Source organism: Gavialis gangeticus, unplaced genomic scaffold (genome assembly GCF_001723915.1).
Source record: "Gavialis gangeticus isolate Ggan-Ray unplaced genomic scaffold, GavGan_comp1, whole genome shotgun sequence".
In the NCBI taxonomy this organism is placed as follows: Eukaryota; Metazoa; Chordata; order Crocodylia; family Gavialidae; genus Gavialis; species Gavialis gangeticus.
In genome coordinates, this window is record NW_017728996.1 from 1,567,774 (window position 1) to 1,586,464 (window position 18,691).

Sequence of the window (18,691 nt, forward strand, 5' to 3'; positions counted from 1 at the left end):
GGGGGGGGGGGGGGGGGGAGGGGGACAGACAGAGGGAACATGCAGGGGCCCTAAGAAGCTCCTTGCAGGCTGGAACTCTGCCAGCCCACAAGGGAAACACCATGGTTTGCCACATTTTTCTCCTTTAAAAGACAATCTATTTTTAAAGTTTGTTGATCCATTTTTAAAAGTTTGTTCATGACCCTTTCATATATTCTTGTGACCCACTTCTGGATCGCGACCCATGGGTTGAGAAATGCTGCTTTACTACAAAATCCTCTCCTAAATTATTTTGATTGGTTTCTTTATCTTTGTTTTAACTTTAATGTTAGAAAGACATCCAGATGCAATATGATACTTAGGCAAAGGCATTTATAAAGAAAAATGAATGCTGCTTACTTTTTCAAGACTCATCTGGAGGTTGCAGAGTTTGGTTTTAGCTTCACTGTACTTTTTACAGTCCATACATAGTTCGTAGATTTCAAGCATTTGCAATAGTGGGGAATCCTTTAAGACAGACAAAAAGGTTATAAATATCTCTGAAAGTGCAGTCCTTTAATTAATGAAGAGGGGATTTTTTTAAACTATGTGACAGAACAATAATTATGATCTGCATTTGTTTATAAAGCTGTATATAGATCTGAAAAAGTATTTGCAAGTTTGTAGCTGTTCAAAGAACATCTATTTTAACATTTTTGATAGGGTCAGGTACCTCAGAGGATCAAGCAATAGTTATTTTCCAAATAATCTGAAAGATGGCGTAGAAAATCTTCTGGCAACCAAAGGATGGTCTATTTGGAGAAGTGAAGTACATACAAAATGTAGGCTTTAAACGCTTGTTAACTACCTTTAGAAAGAGAGAGAAACCATTCAGAAGAGTTTTACTTTTCCGCTTTCTTAAAAACATCTTCCAGAGATTGGAAAGGTCCTGAAGATCCCATTCATGATTTTCCACGGAGCCTTGAACATGGCTTGTTGCTTCAGCAGCAGTAGCATTATCCACAGAGGTAACGATCCAAACACAGAGACACTGAATAATATCGGCCTCCTATCAAATGGACAAAAGTGGTTGATTTTTAAAAACCAAGGAGGTAAAAGATCCTGCTTAATCAGTTAATAACTACATGGACAGCTGTCAAGCTACCCATAAAACATCATGGATTGTCTTACGAATCCAATTATTTTGACAGCTGAGGAATACTTACAGAATGCCCCATACAGTTGTCTTTGACGTACGCATGTGAGGCAATTGTCTATCTCTTCCCCAGAACAATTAGAATTTTCCTTATTTTGCAACAAACATCAAAACTAAAATAGTTTGGAATAATCTTTACCTGAAAACATGCCGCTAACACACTCAGGAATGGGGTATGGTGCTTCATTCCTTCCATCAGAAGGTAGCATGAGGGGTTAGGCTTCTCTTGGCACCAAAATAGAATCTGGAAGAGATCACCTGGATGTCCCCTCTGCCTCTGTTTGGTTGGGACAGGTCTGCTACTGTCACTGTGATGACTTCCTAGGCTAGGGTGAGAGAGCTCTAAGCTCTCAAAGGCCAGCATCAAGTGATCTTGTAAAATGGGAGTGAAATCTCGAAGGATACAAATGACCTAGAAAAATAATCAAAAGGCTTCTATAAATAGAAAGCATTCAAAGAGACTGGGAGAGTATTGCATACTTACAGTAAAACCCAGCAAACAAAATGAAGGCATGTCAGCAAAGTGATTTTAAACAGTACACTTCTGAAGAGCTACAAATGAAAAAACATTCTATCAAAGCAAAGTCAAATATCAACATCCCTCTTTCTTATGTAAAACAAAACTCAAAAAAGACACGCATGCATTTTTAGCTTCTGCAACATCCTTGGCATTAGTGGTACCTTGTGAAAAGGAATTTTTCAGTAAATTGGCCCTGTGCCTTGTTTTCAGGCAATTTCACATTTAATTATCTTTTTTTTTATTTTGAAAATATTACAAGTGGGCTTTTCCAAGTAGCTCAAGTCCCCACACTCTCTGAACTTAATTTTAGTTGGATTTGGGACCAGCACTCTCTTAGGACACTTTGAAAATTCTAGCCAGAACTGAATGGAAATGCAATATTATAGTAATTGTAGAAAGAAACTTTTTTGGGGCCAAAATGCCGGATGTATATGCTCAAATAGCATTGATCTCAATGGGAATTACCTAAAATTGTTCTCATTATACAGGTGGGCTGCCAAAGATTTGTCACTGCAACACTGTACAAAGTATGTAACATAACAAAATATAAAATGTCTACAGTAAACATCTTTACTCACATAATAGACGAGCTGCAAATACAGTTTGCTGTACTTACAAGGGATATATTCATAGATCCAATTCTCTATATTTTTAAGTTTGATTTTATATTAAATAGTTCTAAATTTGAAACGTACCCATGGTTTCTAACTGGTTTGTAAAAGGACTAAACCCCAAAATCCATAATGAATAAGCTAGTGAGATCTATAATTAACATGGAGGTAAACCCGCCTTTAGACAGGATTTCACTTTAAAGGCCATTCAGAGGGGCGGTGAGGCAGAGAAACCACATCTGCCTGAAAATATTTTACCTATTGCTAGAATCAACACCAAATTAGTATCATTAAGGGAATTAAAGCATTAAAAGAAAAACCTTCCATTTGACCAGTTTGTTCATGTGCAACTGACAGCATTTTGGGTACAGCCTTTGCTTTTTATTAACAGAACAAGGTTTGTATCAATTCTTCACACAACAGTAGAAGGGGGGAAGAATATTAAAGAAAAAAAATATGAAAATTTGGCTGTAAAACAAGAAGGGTTAAGAATACACCCATGCATCTGAAAAGCCTGAAAATTTCTAAGTCATTGTCTGAAACCGATTAGATGTAGGACATTTCAACTTGAAGCTGTCTCTTTAAAGGGAAACTAATATTAAAGAAAATCAACTTCAAAAATACCCCCTACAACTGCTGATAATGCCTATAGCACCTCTTCTTATTTTAAATCACTCTTAGGAACTCACCTCATCTGGCTGGTAACTGTACATCTGGGCTTGGATGATGAGCTGCAGCCAGTCATTGGATTTAGCACATTCCTTTAGATAAGATGTGCTCAGTCTAATATTATGGAGCTTACAGAACTGCATCACCAAAGACCACTGCCTTCTAGAGTCACTGGATGTCCTGTGTGAAATTGAAAGGTAGTTTTAAACTCAATCAGTTTTACCCAATTCAACTGCAACTGTCCTTTCATCTTCAAGTAATTAATGGTAAGAAAAATGAAGGAGAAATAAAATGCACATTCAAACTGACATATGACTAGACAACTCCTGTAGGTGTCCCAGTTGTAATGACTTGATAAATCCAGATGTTAACATTTAATTTAAAAACTGATCCAAAAACCTGTACTCCACTGTGTGGTACACCTGATAGGAGTCCTTTGAATTTAGCAGCTACTGAATTAGATTGTATCTTGGGAGTCTAGTCCTACTTTTTTGTACATTCAAAACGTCCACCATAGTTCTGGCTTTGGCAATGAGCTTTGCTTTTAATTCAGGTGAAGAACTGTAGAGGCAGCATACTAAAACACTGGGTATTAGCTTCACTTCCTTATCACTGCTGATGTAGATCTATGGCATCTGGGACTGTATTCTTACATGGCAACTGTTGCTTATAAATTTTGTTTTGCGCACTTGCACACAGCACATGCCTGACCACAGAGGCCGCAACTAGACAAATGTGGTCGTGTGATAAGTGGCACCGCAGACATACCTGCAGCGCCACATACAGCACATTCAGTTGTTCTCTGCCCTTCAAGGAAGCAGCGAGATATCCAGGGGTCAAAAAAAACCCATGGAAAAAAAAAGCGGAGCGGTGCACACAGTGGCAGTGTGCCAGAGTCTGGCTAGCCAGAGCTACACTCTGCTGTTGGCCAGGCTCTGCATGGCTGCTGCAGCCCCAGAAGGCCCCCAACATAAGGCTGCTGGGGCCAGGCCAGTGCCGGCCCCAGCCTCCCCTACCCCACCCAGGGTAACTCGCTGCACGCCAGACTGCGCGTGGCACAGGCATTCCCTGGGGAACCAAGCAACCACGCACATCTGGATGTGGCCAGAAAAGCTAAAATTTGGTGCTTTACCTCAGTTTGCCAATATAAAGGACATCAAAAGCATAGTTCACTCACTTCTTTATTCCTTGACGTTCAACTGTATCCCAAAAAGCTTCTTCCAAACAAATCAGCATTTCTTCTGCTGCTGTTTTTTCACCATCAGCCAATTTTGTCAGCTTTTCAACTATTCATAAAAATAAAATATTACCACTGGAGCTCTAGTTTGGTATTAGACTAAAACATTTTTGAAAAAGGATCCTAATTCATTTACAGAAAAAAGAGCTCCACTTTCAAAAGTGATGCTAAACACCCAGACTCTTAAGTCCCATCATCTTTTTTTTTAATACAAGCCTTGGCATTTCTAAAAAATCTGCTGTAAATCTCAAGTAAATATGTTTTAAAGAGCTTTTTCAGAAAGAAATCAAAAGAAAAAACCCAATACCTTCCCTGAATAGAAGTGAAAACAGCCTGGACCTAGAGTTAAAAAGGCTGTTTCCTAAAGGTATTCCTAGAAAAAAAAGTTACTATGAAGTTTAGATGCACATTTTTTTCTGTAATTTTCAGACAAAAACTAAAGTACAAAAGAAAAAGAAATCTGTCAATTTTCTTCTATATAGTCCTTTTATTACATCACAATATTAAGCAAACAAGGCAATCACTCTGAAAGGTTATTTCACTCTGTACCAGGAGGCTATTCTAGTTCTGGCTGCTCTTCTGACACACAGCCACCCATATTCCTGAGTCAGACCTCCCTCGCAGAGTAGTGAGAACAGGGCACCTAAGAATGGCAAAGCTGTTAACTTCTTAAAGGAAATATACTAGCCCTACTCATTTTAGAGATTATTCAGACCGGGAACAATTCCCTCTGCCATTCCCTAATACCTATTTATAGCACTCAGTTTTAAAAGGTGGACAAAGAAACTTTACCCAAGGATTCTCTTATTGTGCTGTGCTGAGACTCTTCATTTCTACTCTTGAAGCTCAAAATTAGGTTTGCAACTTTAATATCAACTCGGAGTTTCAGGCTATCAAGCCCAAGTAATTCTAGAAAGCAGACACAGGCTGCCCCTATGGATGGTACATAAAAGAAAGAAAGGGCTAAAGCATAGGCTTCACTTCCTGCTTGCTGAATCCTGAAACAAAGGAAAAGTCAGAGTCATTGCAATGCAGTTTTTAACTGAAATTTCAGGCACAAAAATTCACGATGCATGTTAGCACTTATCATTCTGTAAAAATATCACCAGTGGAACTTCTGATTTTGGTAGTGTCAGAAAACATTTACCAGCTGGGAGTCACCATTTTAGGACAAAACTGAACCCAGGTAGGAAAATAAATGTCCTACATCAAAAAATTAAATTTCACTTGAAATTTGCAATTTATTTAAATAAAACTTTTATAAAACTAATGAGCAATGCAGATTTCATAGTGTTTGTTAAATAAGGTCTAATGTAAACACATTAAAAAATTATCTTGCAAAGTTTACAATCAAAACCCTGCATTATGAAGAACCTGAAACCAAGGCCACAGGTTTACAGTGTCCAAGATGGATAAAAGTGCAAGAGAGACAAAAGAGGCATAAATAGCAACTGGCAAATAAAAGTTTTAGATTATTAACATGGAAGAACTCTCACTTGTTTAGTTAAAGAAATTTGTTTCTGGCACGACTTCAGTTGACTGTGTTCCTTTAAATGTTAGCTATGTCATCCACACTAAGGCTGCCCTGCTTTATAATCCAAGGCCCACCTGGTCCCTCCATGTTGGAGGGAGGGTTCTAGGAGCTACTGTTGGAAGAGCAGTTCTGTCTGTGCAGTTTAAATGGATCCATGCTGACAAGGAACTGGGCTGGGAGAACACCTCTGAGGGCAAGAGGCAGGACAGCAGCCTGGCTCTCTCCTTCGGCACACGAGAAAGACCTCCATAGGCTTGAAGATAGAGGACATTCTCACTGCTTGTACACAGAAGTAATTATCAAGAACAGTCTTCCAACATGCTGGAAGTTTGAACTACAGCTTATTTCAAACACTGAGACACAAAAGTTGTTATATACAGGGTACCAACAGACAGAACAATTACACCAATTCAAAAGGGAGGGTGGCTTAATTGCATGTCACTGTACATCAAGCTGAACCTCTACAACACTTTCATGTGTCCACTCTATCCTCTATGCAGAAACTAAACTACAATAAATGTGTACCTCTGGTTTCATTCAGGGGTAAACTACTACAGTTTAGCTTCCATCTGTAGGACAGAACAGATGTATGGAGCAGTTACAACACATCAGCCTGAAGCACAGTTAATCCTTCTTCCCCCTCCTCCTTTAAACTGGTACAATTGTTTCATCTCTCTCTACTCACAATGCATCTATAATTTAATTGTAGCGGTCATGGGTACATAGGATACTTGAAGACTATAAGAAAATAGTCAATAAGCAAATATCCTTCTATTAACATTCTGCAGTAAAACCCTCTTTGGCCTGGGCCCAGGTAAATGGTAATATCGTAATTGCTTTGACACTGTACTCTACCAAATGGAGGGACTGCACTACTTGCCAACAGTGAACAGAAAATCCTGTGCAAAATACAAATAACCTAGAAACTTGTAAGACTTAAGCATCACTTTTCTGGAACTCCTTCTAATCTCATAGTTTCATAGCCCAGTGGAAATTAAAACCTATCACAGTGGGAACTTCACCTTGATTTACATAAATAAGAAGACCACAGTGAAGGCTGAGAATGAAAAGCCTTATATTCCTACTATACTCAGGTAGGATTTTTTTCTTGGAAATGTCCTGAACCCCTGTATATTGTTACATTTTCTATATAGGGAAAAGATGCTCCTTTTCCTTTAAAGTTCGCCTGCTAACGTAACTCTTCCAGTTAAAATACTAGGAAAAAAAGCAGCTACAACCTTGGCTCATATAAGGTGGCTGAAGAAGTTAGCACCTGTATATCATCAAAGCATAATTCAAATTTAAAGGGATACAGTCAACACGTGCTTCTAGTTGATACAAAACCTCATTTCTAAGGAAAAAAATAAATAACTAAACCAAAATGATCAGAAAGTAAAAATTTGTTTCTCCAGCTCATGTGCTTGGAAGCTGTCTCCTGATAGTCATTTTCTATCATTTCCCTTAATGGAAACTTTTTCCATTTGCTCATGTGAATCCTTCACAGAGTAACAGGGCAAAAAAACCACATTAAAAGCAGGAAGAGGTTTTTTGGTTTTTTTTAAAGAAAGCAGAGGCAGATTTAATAACTGCAATTACTGTTAACTCTTTTTGCAGATGGCAGACTTCAATTAATTATATCCTCTCTTTTCTGTAGTTAAAACAGGGAAATTACAGTTCACAGGGAAACAAAAAAGGGGCAAAACAGCTCTCTCCTTTTTATCTATAACTGGTTTTCAAGTTAGAGCCTAGTCCTTCAATCGTAAATCCTCAGAGTACTCCCCCTCAAACTGGCTTTGGCAGATGCATGAGGATACTGTGTACCCTTGGTTTACAAACCCAGACCTAACATACTAGTTAAACAGCAAACCTTAATGTTATCAACCACAGACCCAACTATCTACAAAAACAAAGACACCCAATTCTACATTCTAGCCTTGTGTACATAAAGCTATTTAAAAAATGAACTTCATTGGTCTTAACTTGACAAGCCAACTATTTTATCTATATTTTTCATTTTCACTATTCTTTACCTTCCTTTTTATTTTTTTTGATGAACACACATTTGTTTTTAAATACAATACAATAAATGAGAATTTAAATTTTGAAAGCTGGAACTATTTACAGAATGACAGTCCTGTGTCTCATCTTAAACTGTGTTCCAGTATGGGGATATGCCACATTATTACTTATATTCCAATACTTACAACTGCTTTGGAGATTTGCTCTTTGCTAGCTGCTGTACTAAAAAAGTGCCAAAAGCAAACGATGGCCGTCCATGGTGCAAGTAGTAGGAAAAGTCTAGTCGTTCCATTATAGCATACTTGTTTACCAGTTCAGGAGATGAGAAATGAGGAAAGTCACTTGAGGTGTCTAGAAACAAAGCATTACAACTACGTATAAACTTAGTTTCAAAAAGGAAGGTGCATTTCTGCTACTCAACAACTTCTACTGAAGAGGAAATCGAGCATCAAGTTAGCTCTGCTTTAAACTACAGAGGTTCCCAGTATGACTCGAATTCCAGTTCTGGACTTTCAGTACAACTAGAGACACTATTTTAGTAGGTCACCCAACCTCATTGTCTCTTATCTTCCTTCTGTGAGAATTTGGAATATATTGCTCAGTTATCAGTACATTACAAAGAGGATTGCTTTTAAAGATGTTTTTAGAAGAGAAAAGCACTTCAGTTATATTCACGTGTTCCCAACTTTCTCTTTCAAAAAAGGTGCTGTTATAGTTAGACCACCATGATGTTCCTTTAAAATACAACCTTTAAACATAAGAAACGTTCCAAAAAGAAATGCTTATTGGACTAAGTGATCCAATTGGGCATTCCCACTACAAACTACCTCATTCAAAACAGCCTAAAAAAACATTTTAAATTGTAACATTACATACCTGCAATGGCAAGAGTATTTGTTGACTGCCAGCCAAAGAGCTTGGTGGGATCAAATGGTGCTAATGACTGAAAAAGTAGATACAAATAACACTCAGAAACAGTTTAAAGTGTTTGCTGTTGTTTAAAAATAACGTTTAAGAAGTTTTTAAGGAGTTATAACAGGTGAGAGTAAAGCTGTTGCAGAGGCTACAGTGTCAATACCCCGGACAGTTGTTTTTAGAAAATACCTATTCTTAATGCACGCAGGACCAGCGTGATTGTACTTTTAAGCATAAAATTAAGTCTCTCTGAAATAAATGGAAAGGTGAGTACACAAGTACTATGCTAAATTGCAGCCTTACTGGGACTAATGATTTTCTAGAACACAGTGGTTCAAACTATCAATGGGCCATTTCACCATCCAGTGTAAGCCATGGATATGCAACAAAGGCAACCTAGTTAAGTGTTTAAACAAAGACTTCAGGAGTCTAACCTTACATGCCATTTCTTTTTTAAGAAGAAAACTTGTATTGGGCTTAATGCCTTAAAGCCTTGTCAGTCTGAAACCCAAGCTCCCATGAAGTAATCTACGATAGAACACTATTGTGTATTTTGTTGTGTAATCAGGCCAGCCTAAAAGATGCTGAAGGGTAGTGGAGTTTTTCCACCCCCAAAAAATGAACCTGTTTCATCTTCTCTATGAAACATTTAAAAAATAAGCTACAAAATACAAAACAGATAGAAAATTAAAGTTTAATTAGTCTTAAACTAAGTCAGAAAGACACATTCAAACTGTCCACAGATCAAAATAGAACTTCACTCACATTCTGATTTCTACTGTATCACGCAGCTTTGTTTGCAATGCATTACATGTACCTGAACAAGATGATAGAGTGAGATATCTGATGGAAGAATTCCATGAGAAGTGTACTGGGGAAAGAGAGCAGCCCTAAGTTTGGGGTAAGGAGCCAGTGCCATTTTTAAGAGCTGTGGATCCACCTTCTTCAGAGGCTTTTCAGCATCTTCATTCTGAAGAACCTATATTGAAAAAGGAAAAGAAACAGAGCAGTTCACAAATAAAAGTACTTGCACACAGACACAATTTAAAATAAGATTTGAGAGCCAATTCCCATGGCTACTGTACTTTGCTATTTACTTCTAAACCATAACATTTTTTAAACAGATATTATAAACCATTATTTTTAAATATACTCTAATATTTGGTCTATTTTTCATAATGTAGTGCATCTTTGCTCCTGGGGCAACCGTGTGGTGCCAGTGTGATCAGCTGCCGTTGCGGCACTGCTTGTTTTTTTTTCCCCTCTCCACAAATTTAGTGTCTGGGGCTGCTGCCCCAGTTGTGCCCTCCTCAGTTATGCTACAGTTAATGAAGGATATTATACTAAAGGTATATTTTCAAGCTACGTGTTAAGGAAACAATTCAGTGGCATTTCCCTGTTAGTCCGAATCATGTTAAGCCAACATCCCCTTTCATTTTGCATATCATAGCAGTACATTTCCAGAGACAATTAGCATAAGGTTAGTTAGTCATTACAGACATTACCTGATCAATACCTCCAGGTGCATACATTGTAGTTGCAAGAGCTAAAAGCGTACGACCTTCCAGCAGCATGCTGCTGACGCTGGCTTGATTACTAGGAATCAAGATCTGAGCATTTGCAAGACTAGCCTGAAAAATCATCTTTGGATCTAGAAAAAAGAAGTGAGGTTTTTGTCCATCAAAAGCAATGATTTAATGACATTATTAAATTATAAGTTTAAAATCATTTCATGCTTAAGAAAAAAGGTTAAGGTTTATTTAAGTCAAGCAATTTTCTTCTTAGTTTTATGCACATGTCAACAGATGGGATTATAGAACCTTCTTAATTTATGTAAAATTCTCATTGTACTCAAATAGGAATTTAATCTACATAGGAGGTTGGACTTGATCTGCTGGGGTCCCTTCCAACCCTGAAAATCTATGAAATCTATGAAAATCAGGTCTAGTATTTTACTTTGTGTTATAAATCAGTTTTTTTTTTTTTTTAACTCTACAGCAGAGACGTTTTTGAAAAAATAAACCTTGAATAAAGGGTTTATTTGCATTTATTCACAATTTGTTAAACACTGATAAAATGTTTGGTACTATAAAAGATGGATGGGATTTTTAGAAATACGTGAATAAGTCAAGAACTTTCTTAGTGATATTGATTGATTAATGTTGATATTCCTGGATAAGGAATGTATACCGTAAAAGATTGCAGGTAAGCTAACACGCAGTAAACACATCTTTGTTCTGTTGCTATTTAGACTTCTACTAAGGTATTCATCAGCATTTTCAATGGTACATAATCTCTCTCAGGTACTTACATGACTCTCACCACTGCAGCATTTGAATCCCTCATATCTTTATCCTGGACACCCCTTGTGAAACATTGTATTCCTCATTTTACTGATAAAGAACTCATGTAGAGAGAGGCTACTTGACTTGCTCAAGGTCACACAAGCAGCAGAAAATTAATCTTAGCTCCCCCAAGTGTTTAGCTAACACCCTCCCACTTGACAGTCACTGAACAAGGCCAGGCTCCTACCTCTTGGGTTACTGGCAACCCCTCGACACTGCACTAGAAATTCAAACCAGGGGTGAGCTTCATGAAGTTCCTTGTTATCCAAAATAGGGCAATTTGAAGGAGTTAAACTGAAAATAAGACAAAAATAGTCGCATTGTGAATATAACAAACTGAACAGTCTCTAGGGCTGTCAACCCAGCACCAATCATAGAAGTAGAGCTCTGTACCTGAAGCTTTTAATATAACCTGAATTTTTATGAAAACTTTGTTTCATTGAATTGATTTGCAGAGTTTTCTCTATCCCACACTTACACCTTTGTTTAAGCAATTACAATGCTACTGTAGCTCCACTTCAGTCAGTATAGATTTAACACATTTTAAATTTTTGGGTAAGCAACAGTCCCTGAATCTTACAGTTTACATTACCATTGTAAATACCTGGCTAACTTTCATTCATATGTCAGAATGTATCATTCAAATTGAAAGGCTTTTGTTGAAAGGATTTTCAATAACTTATCTTTGATCACGTTTGCCCTCATCCCACAGTTTGCCTCATCCCACACATTAACTTGCTTTCCACCCTCAATGTCTTCTTCTCATTTGTTTCATCAACCATTCTCTCCAAGGACTGCTAGAAAATATTTGTTCTGTCAGAACAGCATCTGTTGCCAAGATACTATTTGCTTCCTACATCAAAAGTGATGGCTGGGAGAATAATCCTAAAGCAAATAGCCTTCTCTCGTCTCAAAACACAACTAACCTTGACATGCAATTCTGCAGCAAATTTACTAGTCAACATGTCAAAATTTTAGTCATATCTGGGCCCAAACTGGGCAGGTTCTAAATAGCGCTGCTATTTAGTTCCATATTAAGATTCTATTACTTAAATCATTGCAGTGTTTCAAATGGTCACAGTAATAATGCTCTTCCTTAAATATTAAGGAACATGCAAACAGTCACTATGTCAAACATAACACAAAGAAAGCTTCAACATCAGACAGCAAGAGATACTCAAGTGTCAGAGTTGAGCTTTCAAGGGCCATGCTAATTAGTGTCAAGGCATTACAGTACCTGCCACAGGACAAAGCTTCAGTTCAAAGCACAATACACCTCCTTCCAAATTTTTCTTGAAGTCATTACTGCTCTGACAATCTTTAAATCGTTCTTTTTGTCAGATAACAAGAACTGTTATTCTTGAAAATTTCATCACTTGCTATCTAAATTGTATTTTACTAGCTTTCATTTTTAAAAATTATCTGAATATAAACACTTGTTTTCTGGCAAATATATCAAATAACTGTACCTGTAATAGTCTAAATAAGTGTACAGTAGATATTGCAGACTGTGCTCTAAACAGTAAAGGATGAAACAGGTATGGAAGTCCAAACCACTTGCAGTACTGTATTTTGGAACAGGGTGTGGATTTTGCATTATTCCTCCAGTGTGGGTCAATCTTAGGAGGAGCAGTTCAAAATCATCTTGCTCAGATGGGACAAAAATTCCATTTCTATCAAGGAAAAAGAAACATTACATACAAACATATATTATTAAGCACTTGTCGCTTTCACAGATGCGGAGGCTGAACACAACAGGAATTCTAATTATATTGTACAGTGTATTGCAGAAGCAACCGTAACATGCAAAATACATTTGCTTACAATGCTTTCACAGCACCACATAGGGGTTTTAGTTGTTATTATTCATTGTGGGAGGGACATGAAATATTGCGCATTTCTGGATTTCCTCAGCACAGATAAAATGGGCAACAGAAACATCTTTTATTCATAAGATCCATGCATTGGTTGTACATTTCTTGTGCTCCCAAAACTCCTATTGCATTCAGTGAGAAGTCTGGGTGTGCAGAGACTATGGGACTGAACCCATACTTTTCAGCTGATTCATACTATCTAAATAAATATATTTCTTTTTTTTTGTATGGCATTGTATATCTTAAACTTCACACAGTTATGCTTTTATATCCCAAGAGTCTGGTTCTCCAGGAATGTAAACCTAGTGTGAACGCCATGAGGACACATACCTCGCCAGCTTGTCTAATATTTCATTCCTTACGTAGCTGCTGCATAGTGTGTTCTGGTCAATGATATCTGGTGTCAGAGGAGGCCAGTTAGCTTGTTGACATATGGTCTGCCTGTTGTGTGGAAGTGACTCTTCAATCCATGAGCAAATGCTAGGCCAATCATGCTGGGCTGTTACGTGCATCCAAAGAACTTCAGGATCACAGGACTTGAAGTCTGAATTTTAAACACACAATGACAACTTGCTGAGGCAATACTGAAACTTGTAGCTAATATACATACCTTGTAAATAGGTAACTTTATTTGAATTAAAGACAGTGCCATAACTATGTAAAACTTTACTAGTAAAAGTACTGCAATGTAATAGGCTGTAGAGAACACTAATACATGTCATTTGCTATAAATAGCAAACTATTTTGGGAAGCCCTTTTAACCTTTTCCTTGCCCTCTAATCCTCCTGAGTATATTTTTATGGTTGGATGAACTCTAAAATTTATTGGAGTTTTTGCCCTGACACTCATAAACATGTCTTTACCTTGCAACAGCAAAAAATAAGTAAACCTCACTTGTAATGTATTACATCTACACCCATGTCACATATGGCTGCAAAGTCACCTCAGTTTTCAATGTGCAGTTCACTCATGTTGGAATACTTGCCTTCCGGTGATTTTTTAGGAAGAAGTATCATCTCTTGAGTGAGTGGATCCCACCATTGAGCCCAGTTTAACATAACCCTGTGATCTTTGTTGTTAATCCGATGCTTGTCAGAATTTAAAAATGTGCTCAGAACAGCTGTGTGACTTGAGAGATCTTCTTCCTTTCTCCAGTTCCTAAAACTGACAGCAATATTCACTCATTAATATGTTTTCATATTAAACCACAGTTTATAACACCAGTAATGTTAACAAGAGAGTTAATCAACTTTGTGTTTGAAAAGTGTCCATAGAAATTAGTTTTTATATCTTCAATCAAAATTTTGCTAGTACCTTGAATAAAGTAGCGTAAAGGGGAAAGAAGGCTGGTTAACTCCACTAGGTATAGCAGTAAGTATTCAGTATAGTAACAACTGATACAACAGGCACATGAACCATAACAGGAATATTTTATAATGAATCAGATATTTAAAAGCCTCTTAATGTGCGTTATTTCAGGGAAAAAGTAAGGTAACGATGATTAACTGCCACTGATCGTGTCCAACATAAATAAGCTGAAATACCATACTGCATGCGCTGTAAGGCTTTAACATTTTTACATTTTAGCACAATTCCCTAGTTATTTAAAAGCTAGTATGCATGGCTACTACTATTTTATTTACATTTACATTTATTTATCTTATTGTTGTGACATTGGCAAAAGCCCCCATAAAGTCGAAAATATTTAGCCATGGGCAGTATGCAAAGATTTTACACTATAGTCACAATTCTTGCATTCTGGAGAGCAGCAATCAGCTTTCAATCTCATGTAGTACTTTCCACAGTACTGACGAGCCCACATGATCTTGCGTTTGGACAATCCCAAGAGTCTACATTTGTCAGCATAGCAAAGCATGCCGAATACAAGCCTGATTCATAGTTCTTAGCATGTTTAAAAGCTTAACAATACTGTTAATTTGCAATAATAACGAAGTGAAGCTGCATTACCTGGAAAGAGAGTGCCTCTCTCTATTTTCCTGGAAGGATCCTGAATAAAAGCTTTCAACCTGATGAACAAAATCTATCATTTTCTTTTCTTTTTCAGAAAAATAGTTTTCTTCTTGCAGTACTCCCACCTTGAAGGTAAATTTAACAAGTTACCTTTGACTGCAATTCTACTTTACAAGTTAGCACTGACATAAAAAGGAGTTGTGCTCTATTGAGATAGAAATAATCTATGGAAAAAAAACTTGCAGGGGTGTAACTAAATGTAAGAAAAAAAGCATGGCACCTATCAAATCAATGAGAGTTCCAAAACTGACTTCACTTGGGCCAGGATTTCAATTTGTGAGCATGCACTCAAGAAGAAAACTACACCAGGGTAAAGAAACATCACTTCAACTGCAGATGTAAAAAAGAGACAGAAAAGACATGGCAATGGCAAATTTCTAAGGCTGTTCCATGGAAATGGGGCAAAAACAGAAGTGTTTGTATCAGACCAGCCCAGGGATAGGAAACAGCATTTATTCTACACAGAGTCTCTGAAGAGCTAATGATCTAGGGGACGAGTGAAAAAATTATTCTTTCACTTACCAGCAAATCCCGTATATTTTTATCAATAGTGTGCAGACATATCTTATGCAACTGCTCCTTCACGTCAAAACCCTATCAGAGAGAGAGAGAGAGATTTCAATCACAGGCTAATATAAATCCTGCACATGGATACAACTGTTCCAATCAAGACAAAGCACTTGTTTTCCTGCCCAAGCACGGCACCTTCTATATATGTGCTTGTATTTTCCTCCAATGATGTGAACAGGCAAATCCAGTAATTCTATCCCCTGAGGTCTGTACAAATCCAAAGAGAAGCATCATAGGCACTCATTTCTTATAATTTTCACTAAAGGGTTAGTGTCCCCACCACCTGTGGAATTCAGTGGTGCGACAATGTTGTTTGCTGGACACTTCATAACTAAACTTTACCTAATAGTTCTTCAGACAGAGAAACACTCCTGTATGTTGCTGCTTGAATACCAGTTACAGCAACTGACATTAGCTAACTTTTATGAATTTGTGTGTCTCCATCTTACTTTAGAGAAACAATTAATTTGATTAAAATAGTGCTCTAGTCACTAGCCAGACTATCTTGAGACAAATGAGAGAAACTACTAGCAGAAAGACTATTATCAGCTACAGTTTCTCATTCTTTTATAGCTTTTGTCCTTATTCATCGCTATCAGGAAGTAACAAGCAGTAAAGCACCAAGAGAAGAACATGCAAAACTTCTAGTAGGAAAAAAAAGGAGAAATGTTAGTCCCATCCCAACATATAAAATAAAATTTAAGGAACTGTGTGAGAACTAGCTAATGATTGTCAAAAAATTTCTGACAGATCATTTTGAAACAAGAGCATAATGTGTGCTAGCTCTCAGCATGCTAGGACAAATAGCCCAATTGTGAGTTAGCCAGCCAGTATTAATTCTTCTCTAAATTCCACAGGTCACTTGTCTAGTTTACAAAGTATCTGTCCCTCAAGAGCTCTTATTTCTTACACTTCTCTAGAAATTCTTACAGTAGCTTCAAAATACAAACCCAAACAAAATTAAAGAAAGAAAACCCCCACTAAAATATCCACTTTCTTTACTCACCATATTCATTAAAAGTTTTGAGGCCTCTTTAATATTGCCTTTCAGGAGACAGCTATAAACCAGATCCAAACCTATTTGAATCAGCTTTTGAAGACTCTGAGCAGGATGGTGATGCACTCGAAAAAAAGTCTGAGCCTCTGGTATCAAGTTGTTTAAAATGGCGTCAGCAATTACTTGCTAAAAAGGAAAAAAATATATAGATCGCTTTTAGAATAAGATACTGCAAATCCATGTAACTTAACAGCCTTGTGTTCCCTTTAAGACCTGAGCTTTTCTCAGTACTTTAGAGAGAAATGTTGATCATCCCCTTGAATACATTTAATAAGGATGTTCTAAAGTTGATTTATTTTTACCTCAGGAGTCAGTTTTTCCCATGCTGGACTCTGTTCTATTTGGGGCATATCTTCATCAAAATCACAACTTATGTTATTTGTCTGCCTTCGAGGAAACTTGATCATAAATGTTCTCAGTTCATTAATGTAGCTAGTTAAAATATCCACGCACTTTTGCAAGCAGTTGTCAAGTTCTGTAGAGAAAAACAATGGATCACTGATGAAAATAAATGAATGCTACAAAGTTCACATTTACTGCTCAATGTTTAGCATATTATCTTTTTATCTCAAATGCAAAGCACACTGGAACAAATATGGGCCTTAATCCAGCAACTGCATCTGCATGAGTTAGGCCTCTGACATCACTGACAGTCCACAAAGACCTGCCTTCACTGACATGCTTGCAAGATCAGGGCCCTAGTTAATGATATTAAGCTTAAATTAAGTCAGCCAACAATTAGTTATACAACTTATCTTTGGCAAGACAGATCGTGATATACGGTGTGTAACCTGACAAGTGGGTAAATGGGGAAGTCTTTCAGAGAGGAAGATAAGTGGCAAGGGAAATAATATAGGCTTTTTTGGAATTCAGTCATCTTAAGCATTCAGAATCAGATCAACTCATATTCCTATCTTTGGTACTTCACAGTCTGATGCTGGCATCCCTAAACACGTGGAAGTCCCACAACCTTTGGTGGGCTGCATGACTAATCCAGTGACCTCCTTGATAGACAGTTTGGTCAGTTATTCTCTTATTTAGCATGTGTATTGTATCCAGGTAAATTGTGCATGGCGTTATCCAAGTGAATATGATATTTTCAACAGTCAAATCTCCAGCCCAAATTAATTTCTGCGAACTTCAGAAGCAGAGTTTTGGAAAAACCTAATGTCTGTGTAGAGTTTGGGATACCTAAATATTAAGATTTAAGTTCTTACTAAAAAGGGCAAAAGGGCCAAGCATGGCATTAATGCCCGTAAAACACGCTTATCATTTTACCTTCTGTGTGGATAAATACTTCTCGGATTTGCTTGTTAAGGAAAGCCAAGGTAAGATTCAGCAGTTGCTCAGAGAAGTGTTTGCTCTGAGCTTCCATATCATTTTCTCTGACTGATGAGCAAAGTAAGTCCAAGGCAGGCCTCAGTTCTTCCACGCCTGCAATATGTATAAGATTAAAAACACATGCACAATACATTACTTTACACAACAAAAATTAAACTAATGATAAGCCATAAAAGATGTCACCCAAGTCAAAGAAACTTACGCAACTATACCACTTTGCTTTCACATCAATAATGTGTAAAGAAGCATAGTATTAGAATACAGCCAAAAAATTAATAATCGAATGTCTTGGGTAAGTTCTCTCTCACTCATTTATTATGTAAAAGCTTAAGGAGCATCATCATTCAAACATGAACCACAAGGTTGTTAAATAAACTGGAAACTGACCTGTTTTACAGGAAAAAAAATAAATATCCACAAACAAAATCAAGACAATTAAGCATTAGTGAAATTTAAAATAATATAATGCTTACTTCTTAAGTAAAACTGTGATGTGATATTGGTAGACTGCTCAGCCACAGAGCAGGCTGTAGACAGACTGAAAATATTCTCTTTACTTTTTAAAAAGAAATCTACTGTGTCCAGCTGACGGTTCTCCAAACCAGCCTAAAGAAACATATAAAAAAACCCCTAGTCATATGTATTCTAAAAAAGGCATACATTTTCCCTTTCAATTTAGCTTTAATAAACTAATTATAGATAGCAATACATAAACACACTCATAGCACATATTCAGGCAGACACTGTATATTCAAACCAGAACTGTAGCCAAGAGCATGGAGTTAGCCCATCTT

At 37.1% G+C, this 18,691-nt stretch overlaps 1 protein-coding gene across 1 annotated transcript in view; it reads right to left on the reverse strand.

Annotated features, from left to right (window-relative positions):
• Positions 1-18,691, reverse strand: part of SPG11 (spastic paraplegia 11 (autosomal recessive)) — a 48,201-nt gene that overhangs the window by 19,513 nt on the left and 9,997 nt on the right. The window contains exons 9-28 of the mRNA XM_019503800.1: positions 18,371-18,503; positions 17,835-17,990; positions 16,859-17,031; positions 16,506-16,682; positions 15,452-15,523; positions 14,867-14,994; positions 13,884-14,062; positions 13,229-13,442; positions 12,494-12,697; positions 11,212-11,318; positions 10,185-10,330; positions 9,497-9,658; positions 8,641-8,707; positions 7,950-8,115; positions 5,004-5,209; positions 4,152-4,260; positions 2,995-3,154; positions 1,314-1,586; positions 827-1,027; positions 379-486 (exon numbers count right to left, since the gene is read on the reverse strand). Coding sequence (XP_019359345.1) covers positions 379-486; positions 827-1,027; positions 1,314-1,586; positions 2,995-3,154; positions 4,152-4,260; positions 5,004-5,209; positions 7,950-8,115; positions 8,641-8,707; positions 9,497-9,658; positions 10,185-10,330; positions 11,212-11,318; positions 12,494-12,697; positions 13,229-13,442; positions 13,884-14,062; positions 14,867-14,994; positions 15,452-15,523; positions 16,506-16,682; positions 16,859-17,031; positions 17,835-17,990; positions 18,371-18,503 — 3,141 coding nt within the window. The remainder of the gene's footprint in view (positions 1-378; positions 487-826; positions 1,028-1,313; positions 1,587-2,994; positions 3,155-4,151; positions 4,261-5,003; positions 5,210-7,949; positions 8,116-8,640; positions 8,708-9,496; positions 9,659-10,184; positions 10,331-11,211; positions 11,319-12,493; positions 12,698-13,228; positions 13,443-13,883; positions 14,063-14,866; positions 14,995-15,451; positions 15,524-16,505; positions 16,683-16,858; positions 17,032-17,834; positions 17,991-18,370; positions 18,504-18,691) is intronic.